At 44.2% G+C, this 11,621-nt stretch overlaps 6 protein-coding genes across 6 annotated transcripts; 4 read left to right on the plus strand and 2 right to left on the minus strand.

Moving 5' to 3' along the window:
* Positions 1-55: 55 nt before the first annotated feature.
* Positions 56-1,111, minus strand: AOL_s00097g243 (uncharacterized protein; the record flags this gene model as incomplete). The annotated part of the gene is made up of 2 exons (XM_011126076.1): positions 56-871; positions 977-1,111. 2 exons carry the CDS (start codon positions 1,109-1,111, stop codon positions 56-58), a joined length of 951 nt encoding a protein of 316 aa, XP_011124378.1.
* Positions 1,112-2,323: 1,212 nt separating this feature from the next.
* AOL_s00097g244 (uncharacterized protein) lies at positions 2,324-3,050 on the plus strand (the record flags this gene model as incomplete). The annotated part of the gene is made up of 3 exons (XM_011126077.1): positions 2,324-2,370; positions 2,442-2,705; positions 2,834-3,050. The coding sequence occupies 3 exons, from the start codon at positions 2,324-2,326 to the stop codon at positions 3,048-3,050; spliced, it is 528 nt and encodes a 175-aa protein (XP_011124379.1).
* Positions 3,051-3,861: 811 nt separating this feature from the next.
* On the plus strand, positions 3,862-4,615 carry AOL_s00097g245 (uncharacterized protein; the record flags this gene model as incomplete). Its single annotated transcript, XM_011126078.1, has 3 exons — positions 3,862-4,022; positions 4,148-4,317; positions 4,386-4,615. The coding sequence occupies 3 exons, from the start codon at positions 3,862-3,864 to the stop codon at positions 4,613-4,615; spliced, it is 561 nt and encodes a 186-aa protein (XP_011124380.1).
* A 406-nt stretch (positions 4,616-5,021) lies between these two features.
* AOL_s00097g246 (uncharacterized protein) lies at positions 5,022-6,416 on the minus strand (the record flags this gene model as incomplete). Its single annotated transcript, XM_011126079.1, has 1 exon — positions 5,022-6,416. The coding sequence occupies one exon, from the start codon at positions 6,414-6,416 to the stop codon at positions 5,022-5,024; it is 1,395 nt and encodes a 464-aa protein (XP_011124381.1).
* Positions 6,417-7,391: 975 nt separating this feature from the next.
* Positions 7,392-8,647, plus strand: AOL_s00097g247 (uncharacterized protein; the record flags this gene model as incomplete). Its single annotated transcript, XM_011126080.1, has 4 exons — positions 7,392-7,412; positions 7,522-7,920; positions 7,987-8,125; positions 8,190-8,647. 4 exons carry the CDS (start codon positions 7,392-7,394, stop codon positions 8,645-8,647), a joined length of 1,017 nt encoding a protein of 338 aa, XP_011124382.1.
* Positions 8,648-9,855: 1,208 nt separating this feature from the next.
* AOL_s00097g248 (uncharacterized protein) lies at positions 9,856-10,923 on the plus strand (the record flags this gene model as incomplete). The annotated part of the gene is made up of 6 exons (XM_011126081.1): positions 9,856-9,957; positions 10,038-10,109; positions 10,165-10,191; positions 10,262-10,357; positions 10,443-10,781; positions 10,870-10,923. The coding sequence occupies 6 exons, from the start codon at positions 9,856-9,858 to the stop codon at positions 10,921-10,923; spliced, it is 690 nt and encodes a 229-aa protein (XP_011124383.1).
* Between the last annotated feature and the right edge of the window lie 698 nt (positions 10,924-11,621).

Here is an 11,621-nt window from a genome sequence, read left to right on the forward strand (position 1 = left end):
AATTCTCAATACAAAGTATATACAAGAGGGAAACAGACAGGTGGAATCAACTGCATTAAAAGCAAATTCTATACCCCGCAGGTAACACCCCCGTCATCTCATCCACAAACCTATTAACCTTATCCCGAACCCGATCATAATCATCAAGCTCATCATCATCCGATCCATCCTGATCATAATACCCATTCCTCTGCTGCTGATTCGCAGCAACCCCCGTCACCGGCATCATCTTAATCTCCTGAATCTGTTCCGTCAACCCCTCCAAAACCTCCACACACCCATCCAACCATTCCCTAGCATCCTCAGACTGAACCCTACCCTCATCCATCCCAGCTCTAAGCCCCACAACCTCTTCCCTAAAATCAGCAATATCCACCATCGATTCATTCAATGCCTGAATATTCTCTCCCAAAACTTCTAGTCCGTATTGGAACCCCGAAGTCGTTTCTTTAATCGTGTCGATATCGTCTCTTAAGCCTAACTCGTCGATCTCACCTTGGAATGCACGGAATTCGGCCCGGAAACGGTAGAAATCGTCCCTGAGAGCTCGAGTTTCGGCTCGGGATGTGCGGGTTTCGTTGTGCAGGATTTGTGTTTCTTGACGGTATTGGGATACCTCGGATCTTAAGCCTCTGACAACTTCGGTGAGGTCTGTGACTAGCTCCGTAAGGGGTGTGGTGGTGGATGCAGCGGCAGGGGTAGGAGCTGTAGGAATAAGCTGCTGAGAGCGGGAAGACGAAGCTTCTGCTAGTGTAGATCCCGAAGGTTCCTGTTTTACCCGCACGGCGGCAGCGGCGGTTATTTGTGGAACTGTCATCGCTAGTGCAGATTCTGGTGCTTCTGGCTCTAGAGCAGAGCTCAATGGGTTTTGCTATACATGTTGTAAAATAAATAAGTAAATTAAATTAAATTAAAAATGAGAGATATGAAACCTGAACTTTTGATGTCAGGGTTTTCGTAGGATATATGCGCTTACATCGATAGAATCATCTTGATTATTAGTATTTGCCCTAAGACTGGAACGTGTACGTCGAGCCGTAGCTGGTGCCGCCGCCGTTGATTTTGGTTTTGTTACTCTTGAGACATGCCTCGATCGTCGTGATGGGGGCATTTTTATTTTTTTATTTGTTTTTTTTTAAAAAATCTGGGGAGTTCTATAGAGGGTGTATTTAATTCTGATGTACGAGATAAGGCTGTATGAGAATAATCTCGCAGTTTATGAATTCGATACTCAATAACTATCGACGAAGAGAGAGAGGGGAAGGGAGACAGGGCTAAGCTAGGTCCTCCTCTACATGCACCCCCCTTTTAACATAAATTAACCCTCCATCCTCGTCGCGTCGTTTAATATACGACGCGTTCGTCTGGATGTATGTTTGTGGCCCATCAAAACGGTAATCGTCAAGGTAACAAAGAGGGGTCCTAGAGTGGGGTTTTTCTTCTTCTTCTTCTTCTTCTTCGGTACGGGGATAGTTAAATGATGTGAAGGGGTGGGATGGAAAGCTTATAAATGGTGCTAAATTTCACTAGTGTTGTATATTTTTGCGTTGTGTGGTGTTGCAAAGTGGGATGAGGCGGCAAGACTAGACCAGATCAGGCGTAAAAGTCACGTGATGATATCTTTTTATGTTGCACGTGACTACGTATTGCAAAGTACTTAAGCAACCAGTTGAGTGCATAGTTACAGCTTCGACTTGACTTGATTCTATTTGTTACAGCCATTTTTGAAGTTCAAGTTTATCATGTGGCTTTGATTGTCTGGTGACATCATCTAAATGCCGGGTCTTCCTGTCAGCCGTTGACTCTCCCCATGACGGTTCTAGAATCAGTGTCCAGCTTCCCAGAATATTCATATGGAATAAATCTATTCTAGATTTTTGATGAGGCTAGGCACATTCCGATAGCATAGTCTCGTCTGCAATAAGAGACTACCGGTAGCAGTGATTTGGTGCTTGACTAGCCTTTACTTATTAAGCAATGCAATTGTTAGTCGATTCGTGTAACACCAGTCTTTCTTAGCTGGTAACTACCGTAGCTTAGCTTAGCTCTCGATATCTAGTACAGACAGTCATACATCATACATACTAGCCGGCTTTATACAAAGAGATTCTTCGTAAAATTTTTCGTCAAATCCTAACATCAACCGTTCATCTCTTTCGCTGACTCCACTCTAACAATTTCACAATTCACAATTAATTATAACATTTCACAATGTCATCCAAGCTTCTTCCACTATCCCACTCCGCCCAACACCAGCTCGAATAAAGAAAAGCAGAGATAGTAAAAGTTCACGGACAAAGGGATTGCCCCGCGGAAGTTCAAAATGCGGAAAAGACATTACCTACACAGAATCTTGAGTTACGGTGTCAAGTAATCGATAGTGCTATCGCACAAACGATAAATGAGGCGGAGAATTTACATAATTTGTTGACTGGCGTTAGCAATCGTCTTGATGCTGTGTTTGAGAGATATGTGACGACTGAGGAGACTGTGGAAGATGTGACGGGTAGGTTGGGAGTGGTTGAATATGAGTATAAGAAGTTGGATGTTCTGAAGGATGGATTGGACAAGTTGGAGAAGTTGAAGAATAAATTGGAGAAGTTGATCGCTATCGAGAACGGGCCGGAGAAAGTAGATCTTGTGGTTAGTCAGAGATTAGGTGTTATGGAGGGTAAATTGGAGAAGCTGGAGGTTGCGATGAAAAGGTAAGTGGATATCATTATTCAGACATGCATATATATCGATATATCGAGATACTTCAGGGTTTAATTAGTGACGTGCACTTCTGAGAACAACTCCGTGACTGACATCTTATAAATTACGATTATGATAGTGACCGAGTAGAACGTCTGGAAGTCATAAACCTTAACGCCTGGGCTTTTAACAACCAAGCATCCGACAAGCACGATAGGTTAAGGCCTTTAAAAGTCGCAAAGCTCGATCGAGACCAAAATTTGTCCTTCGAAGTATCACCACACTTTCCATTGTTCGTTAGCCGGGTGGGACACCTGTCAGTACTCGGTAGGAATCCCTCCGCTGTATGTGTCTAAAGCTACCCGGGTACATAAGTACCCACTGCATGAGCTCATATGAGTTGGATCAAAGCTAATACTATGATATCTCTGACTCAAAGAACTCTGGCAACTCCTACTTTTTTACGATATTGTTGTCCACGGGGTCTGGGTTCCCCCACGTGCTAGGGGTACTACCTTAATCCTGCCATTGGTCGATGTGCAGAAAAATCTCGATATCTGCCTTCGAACCTTTGTTCGCCATATAGGTTTGAAGTGGGAAGTTGTGGAAAAGCTCGAACTTTTCCATTAAGTCTTTTCTCTTTCTCGTTTTCCTCTTCTCTTTCTGATCCCAGATTTAGTCTAGTTTTCGAAATGGTGCTGAGAGATGAGGTTCATTTGGGCAGCTGCGCTAGCCAACGTTAGGGGTTGACTTGATCTAGATCTCGTAAACCAGTCAACGGTTAACGTAATTAACTTAAGTTAGGGCCCGGCACTGGCCGTGTTTAAAATTAAATTATACTAGGTCACTTGCGTTGTAAATGCAATGCATCAAGCTCACAATTTCGATATGGGCTGGCACGTGACTGCGTACTTGAAGCTGTTCCACATACGCGCTGCCGACCTCCGAAACGCAGTTAATAATAATATTATATCGCTTGATGATCGCGGGACCGGTAGATATATCAATTAATTATAGTTATGCTCCTTCAGCTACTACTCTGACATTTATTTACCTACCTAATAGCTAATATACATTGCAAAAATAGCAAAAAAAAAAAAGTCGACAGATATTGATATATCCAGTAACGCTATAACGACGACAATTGTCAAATTCGAGAATACACATATGCATAATGGAGCATTGGCCGTATTGAAGGATTGTCATGATGTTCTATCATCGGGGTTTGATAAATTCGAGCGGGGTTTGGATAGAGTTGAGAACCAGCCGGAGGCGGTAGAGAGAAGACTGGGGTCTTTGGAAAAGAAGGTTGATGAGTATGCACCTAAGTAAGTACTTACTTGCTCTCTCAGCAACTAGTTGATTCTCGTAGTACTTGAGAATTTCGAAAGCGGGTTTTGCTCGAGTAGTTCTTCTGGCTAATCCACTTTCGGTATTTTTGTAGTATGTATAGAATTGTGAATAATTCCGGGGCACGCCAATTCAATTCCCACGCGCGGAAAAAGACCTCGACGCTTGAACCACTGCTTACTGTTCGTTTTGATGAAAATCGACGGGTATTCTACCCGGTCCCGCCGGGCTTTCCTCAGAGTGTAAGAGCTCTGTTGAGGTTAAGATCAAACTGTAGGTGTTATCCTTCAAAGATAGTAATATATATCTCCTATTCAATTTATATTAACCCTCTTGTGTAGTAAACCTTCTCTGGGAACTTATGAAATTTTATAACATTCAGGTCGCCCGAGAAAACAGCCCCCCCTCCCACGTAGCAGCTGATTCTCAAGAACTTGATAGTAGTGGGTATACGATTATGGATCTAGGAACATTTGAAGAAGTGAGAGATTATCCTGAAGAGTGTTTTGAAACATTCGTTACGTGGATTGGAGTCAAGATGAAGGTTGTCGAGGCGTTGATGGATTCATGAGCTGGTATTTTGTTTTCTCGCCCTTGAGGAGCCGATATAGTACTGGCGTTACTGGACTAGCGGTGAGAGCAATTACACAATATGTTACGGACTGCTTTGATTTGCTTTAGCGTGTACCCCAGCCCCTTTCCTTTTTTTTTTTTTCATTTTCTTTCGTCTCAGGTTATTGTTCTGGGTCAAGTAATGTAGTTTAGTAGTGGCTTGGATTTCTATTGCAATTGGCGATCTGGTGTACCCAGCTCCATACCCAAATATCCATCGGGATCAATTCTAAATTCTTTTAATTTTCCAAGATAACTGATCTCATAGCTGCATAAAATCATCAATCGCAGATATACTACGCCATATATCGTTAGATCGGACCAGAAAAAATATATATCGTACACTCGCTTTTATAATAACGTTTTTAATCAGCTTTCCACCTCTCCCCCCCGCCTTTCTGCCATAACCACAATGCCTCTAATGCATAGTTCTTAACTCCTAGATGTGAACTACCCTCTCCATTCTTACCACCATTCCCAGCCTCCTGCAGACTTTCCAAAACCCTGCCTTCGTGGATACAACGCCAAAGTGATTGTTCTAGTGGCGTGTTTATTCTCCTTTCGTTCTCCTTCTGGGCTCGAGCATCTTCTTGGGTATCTCCATTTGCAATATTTGGATCTTCGAGTTCCTCGTTCGGTTTGGAGTAAGACCCTGTACCGAGACGGTAAAGTATCCTTCCTAACGTTTGAAAAGCCATACATCTCTGCGCTGGAAAGCTAGAGCGGGCTAAATGGCTTAATTCTGGGATTGTATACCCAGCACTTAACGGTGAATCAGCATGATGATGAAGTCCGAGATGTCCAGGAACAGCACGGGATTTTCGGGGAGCGAGAAGACGACCTCTAAAGTCGAAACGGACCGAGGAAGGGAGGATTGATGATAATGTGGGTGCGTAAAGTGGGTCTTGTTCGGTGTTGGAAGGGGGTACCATCCATGCGAGCTTTTGGGGGTCGGTGGGAAGATTTGGAAAGTATTTTTTGTGAAGATGCTCGAGGAATTCGGGGGAATCAGGGTCTGGTTCGGGTTCTGTGGATGGGATGGGAGCTTGGGGGAAGTGGATTTTGATGGAGGGTGGGAATGCTGATTCTGGGATGTCTGAGAGGTGTGAATGGGTGGGATTTGATGGTGGAGGTTGAGATGTTGATGATGATAATGTGGGTGTATCTGTGGGAGGTGATATATTTGTAGATGATGAGGGAGCAGCATTTGGGGTTGGAACTGGTTCCTTTGGCGGTTGGGGCACTCTTGCTGGTCGTGATGTTTCCACATCATCGTCTAATGATGCTCGTTTAAGAAACATCTGGAGAAGCTCAGGACTTAATGAATCCATAAGTTCCTGCCTTTCGGCATCTCTCTCCTGTGATGTCATATTCGCGACTATCGAAGCATTTTCAGCCCGGATAGAAGACATATCGTCTATTCTGCTATTACCACCACCAACACCACCAGTACCCGTCGACACGGATCGAGGAACCGGTTCATTTTGGTTTGGAGCAGCGGAGGCAGCGGCAGCATTTCTCTGTTGTCGGAAAGCAGATGGACGTTTTCGTTTTGTATGGGCTGGAAATCCTGTTGATGATTTTGATGGATCGAAAGTTGGTGCGACGGCTGTTGATGAGACGGTACGTTCGGCGACATCACCTATCAGGCCGTTTGAGAGGGAAGCAGGGAAGGAAGGAGTTTCTCCTTCCTCGTGGAGAGTATCATCGAGGTCGACGGCGAATCTGGTACCGGCGGGAGGAGGGGTCTCGTAGTCCATTTTTTATTTTCGTAGTGATGGCGGGGTGGTTAGGATGATGTTTAAGCTCGAATTCGGATGGATTGAATTCGGGTTAGGCTAGACGGGTCTCGAGACGAGGAGTAAGAGCGGTGGAGCAGTGGAGCGGTGGATTGTGTTGTGTGGCATGGGGTTTCTGGAATGTGCTGTGCTGCGCCTGGCAGATGACGGATGGAATGACCTGCACCGTTCTCCAATCGAATCAATATGACCTGGGTATTATGCCTACATCTTCGAGGGCAGCTAATATAATCTACTGGGAATTATATTCACTGCATTCTCAAATTGGAATATTAATATGCCATGCACGGGCTAACTAACTATTATATATAATACCCTTGTTAAGTATTAAAAGCAGTCTAGTTGTTGGTTAAGTGGTCAGAATGGCATTAGATGGGAAAGAAGTATCGTAGCGTCGGCGCTACAAAAGGGCGGCTTGGAATCGAATATTATGCAAGGGCCTGATGGACTGTCTGGCTGACGAACCAACTAAACCCCCTTTCTCTCTTGAATATACCTGCTTCATTACATATTTAAAGTAAAATAGAGAACTCGTAAACGGCATACGTAGTTCTTTATCGAACAGAAGTTCTGAGAAGAGAAGGTTCTCCCTTTTTAGTCAGCCAGTGCGCCCCGACACTGGTTCTGGTGGTGCTTGGCGTCTGGTTAAATTCCCATCTGCCCCATTCATGCTCATTCCTGGCTTGAACGGCTTCAACTATTATTAACAACCTCTTCTTCCATCTCGAATCCTCGACACCAGCTTTCGTCTATCTTTCCCTTTCCTTTCCCTTCCTGTCATAAAAACGAAATATCCGATACAGGAAGAGAGACGTCCGTCCGTTAGTTAAATTTCCAACAAAGGTCAATCTTTTCAACGATTGCCAGAAGTTATTGAAAGAAGGGGCTCGCTACTTTTAAAACCCGGCCGTTGACAAAAGCCTCGTCATCGTCACCATGGCTCATAGATACGAACGAGTACGACTTCCCATAATTTCCCGCTACTCGATTCCTAAATCTTCAAATTTGTTTCGGTCGGATATAAATATAAACCTGATAAAATAACTAACATCATCTTGAAAATCAGGTTCAAACAGACGACCATGGAGACGCCCGCGCTGCCGGTGTTCCGACCTCCCCTCCACCGTCCTTCCGATCCAGGCCGGAATCCCCAATCTCACCCGTCGAACCTACCGAGAATACTGCCCTCGCCGATTCTTTCGACTCCAGCGACGATGAAGATGACGATCTGAGAAGTCATAACAGGGGTCGGGGAGCGGCACAGGAGACCGTACATTATGAAAGTGCTTTGCCGTATATTGCGCCCTCATCTTCTACACCAACACCCCAGCCGACGACATCGACAACACCTTCGGGAGCCGCGATGAGGCGAGTGATTGGGAACTCGAGCAATGATGGGGTCTTTGCCAACCTTAGTGCCAAACCGTCCGTTAGGACCGAGAAGCCTCTTGAAGAGCATCCACCGGTACGTTGATTAGTCTAACATGTCATGTTTCAAAATATCCTATCATGAAACTAATATCCCGGAAAGAGCTACGAACAAGCCGCCGCCGATGCGACCCCCCCGTATTGGGAAACCACGATCCTTGCTCCCGGAATGTCCCCGGACGAAGTCTTTATTGATGGTCTCCCTGTCGGTTCAGTCTTTGCCTTCGTCTGGAATGCATTAAGTACGCACCTTCCCAAATTACTACCCCACAGCTTGATGAAATAGGCCATTAACAGCAATTGTAGTTTCTCTGTCCTTCCAATTTATCGGTTTCCTTCTCACTTACCTTCTCCATACTACCCACGCTGCCAAAAACGGTTCCCGAGCTGGCCTCGGTATCACCCTTGTCCAATATGGTTTCTATATGCGCGGCTCGGCTTCCGACAGTCCAGCACCGCCAGCAGATGGTGGGCCCGGAACACCAGAGTCTACGCCATCAGACCCGAATTCGTACGACTTCAACTCAGGAACTCTACCAACCGACGTCGTTGCTGCGGCCTCTTCCACTTCCTCGTCGGATGCAATTACTGGCAATGAGTGGTTTAGCTACGTCCTCATGGTCGTTGGATGGTTTATTCTTATACGAGCGGTCGCAGATTTCCTGAGAGCAAGGAGGACAGAGCAACTGGTTCTTGCAAGTCCAGATCGGGGACTCGGTGTTGCTGTGATCGCTGAGGGAGAAAACCCAGATCGATCTGTATAGTTTGGGGCTTCATCATATAGGGCAAATGCACATACTTGGTGTTAATATCTGGTTTTCGTTGATTTCTGATTTTGATTTTGGGATTCCGTGGGGAGGGAGGGTGTCTATCGGTTGCATCTATTGGAACGTTGCGTGTCTCTGGTCTAACTTATCATCACCAACTACTTTCCAATACTTTGTGATTCTTTCTTTAAAGCATTGCGGTTGTGGCCTTTTCTCTTGATTCTCTTATTCATTCCCTTTTTGTATATGATACAGTTCTGATAACATTTCGTTCAACCGTCAGCTACACCCTCTGTTTTTCCCTTTGTGTCTGCTTCCCCCACCCCCCTTTTTTCAGTTTCCATATTTTAATCATCTAAATTTGCTACCTACGGGCGTTTTGTTTTCGTTACAATATGCAGAAGTGGAGAAACTCGCAGCACCTCTTTGGCGTTCTTTTTTTTTTTTTTAAACATCCCAATTCCTATTATATTATCAAGAAAGCTTTGACATCTCGATTGTGTACATACATAAATTATTCAGGTAGTTATAAACCAGAACAGGGGAATCAACTCGGCTCAAGCTCTGGACCTTTTTGATAACTCAATATATCTAACTTGAACTAATTTATGAATTTGGGAATTAATTTCGAGGCTTTTAGTTTAACGTTATCCACGCGCACGTTGACAAAAATGCGGGGGAGGACAGTGCGGCCTGCATGCCATGTCAACGGGGGATGATCCGTTTGAAGACTCCGATTGAAGAATGATCAGCGAGATGACGTCGTTTGAATTAAGGGCTCCCCCAAAAAGTTAAACGCCGACGCCACATTTTGATATTCATTATAATATAACGGCCGCCGCACAAACGTCAACTTATGGCGTATACGTTGATAAACTTACTAACTAACGGCTTTTACTTAACTAATTAATCGATCGTTACTTCTACGAAAAGACGAACATTTCCGACGATAAGAAATCATCATTTTCCATGTAAAAAAATACAAAAGAAATAAAAAGAGAACCGGCGTTTTAAGTATCGGTATATATACGACCTCACCCACCGTGTTCTCCTCGACGTTCCCCTCACGGTATCTGCGACTGACGAATAGAGTCGCACGACATTCGTATCAATATCTATACGGCCGTTCACTCGCCAACTACTGCTTTTCTTTGTACAACTACCCATCACGATATACTAACCACCGATTCTCATTATACTCCGAAATGTCGTGGCGGAGTTCTGGGACGTCGAATTCGGAGTTGGTGGAGAATATGAAACGGAATGGGTTGATACATAATAAAGAGACTTATGAGGCTATGAAGAAGGTATGTATATACATAGATATAAATTATCATTTGGGTTATTATTTTAATTAAATTTAAACTAATGAGGGGGGGCTATGTAGGTCGACAGAGCACACTTTGCACCGGCGAATCCGTATCAAGATGCTCCACAGCCGATTGGGTATTCTGCTACTGTAGGTTGTGTATTGAAGTTTATTGGGGGTTATGGTTTATTAATGAGATTGATAGATTTCGGCACCGCATATGCATAGTCATGTAAGTCCTACCTCTCTTGACCTATATACCATATATGTGGGTTTTTGGTAACATAAGATGTATGCGCTAGGCATGCGAGGAGATAATCGAATATCTCAAACCCGGTGCTGCAATTTTAGATGTTGGCAGTGGGAGTGGATATTTAGTTGCCGTGATGGCACATATGGTACACTCCCCCTCCCGCATCCAACTCCAACCTCCAAGATGATCACTAATTACTAATATAAACTTATTTTTTTTTTCAAAAAAAGGTCCAACCCGGCGGCCGAATAGTAGGCATCGAACACATCCAAGAACTAGTAGACCTCTCGATCAAAAACCTTCGAAAAGACGCAACTCATTCAGCATGGCTTGACGACGGGACTATTACGATTATCAAGGGAGATGGGAGATTAGGTTATAAAGAGAAAGCACCGTATAATGCTATTCACGTTGGTGCTGCGGCGAAGGAAGTACATGAGGAACTTGTGGAGCAACTTTCGAAACCTGGGAGGTTGTTTATTCCGGTGGAGAGGAAAGGGGGGTATTCTGAACAGGCGATTTGGCATGTCGATAAGGATTTGGAAGGGGAGGTGAAGATGAGTGAGAAGGTGAGTTTTATATATAAGTTTAATACTTATATTTTATGTTTATTTTGGGGTTTTTGGGGGGCATGTTAAGTGCTAACGGGGATTTTAGTATGGGGTTATGTATGTGCCGTTGACGGATAATCCTTATGAGAAGAGGAAGTAGGGGAAGTATTCTTATGGTACGGGTGTTTTTTATGGCGACTTGATCAGAGCAGCAGAATGCAATCGGATTCATGGGTTTTAATATTTTTTGTCCTTTGATTTTTTAATTAAAAATGAGAGCGAGAAGTTGAAGTTGGTATTATATTCTCATATGAGCAGACCCGGAGTTTATTTTGGCGTTGGAGGGATGGGTGCGGGGTGTATGGCTCTAGTGGAGCGCGGCGATATTTTCGGTAGCCGTATGGTATCCCGACATATGGCATCCCACCGTATCGTACGTCAGAAAATTGTTTGATAGGGAAACCACCCAAATAAAAATAAATTAAATAAAAATTGAATAAAAAAGAAGTAAAGATGACAGATAAATTGCCTCCGATACGCGGTCCATCGGCCGGTACCTGAATTATGATAAATCCTATCGTCGAACCCGGGAGAGAGAGAGCGAAAATACAGCTGCGAAGTGGACAGGGCGTTTCGTGATCGCATTAGATATTCCGATTGGCCAGAAATCTAAGGAGCGATTTTTTTTTTTTTTGATCAGTCCGTTTTCTTCTCTGACGGTATGTATGGTATAGAAAGGAAAATGCGACGGAGAAGGAACGAGGTAAGCTAGCCTTAGCTAGGTCGGTATGGAATAATGCCTCAATGGTCATAACCAGGGGACCACGGGTACCTTGTCCTTCTGTGGCATTTCTTGCT

Source organism: Orbilia oligospora, assembly GCF_000225545.1.
Source record: "Orbilia oligospora ATCC 24927 unplaced genomic scaffold scaffold00097, whole genome shotgun sequence".
Lineage (NCBI taxonomy): Eukaryota > Fungi > Ascomycota > Orbiliomycetes > Orbiliales > Orbiliaceae > Orbilia > Orbilia oligospora.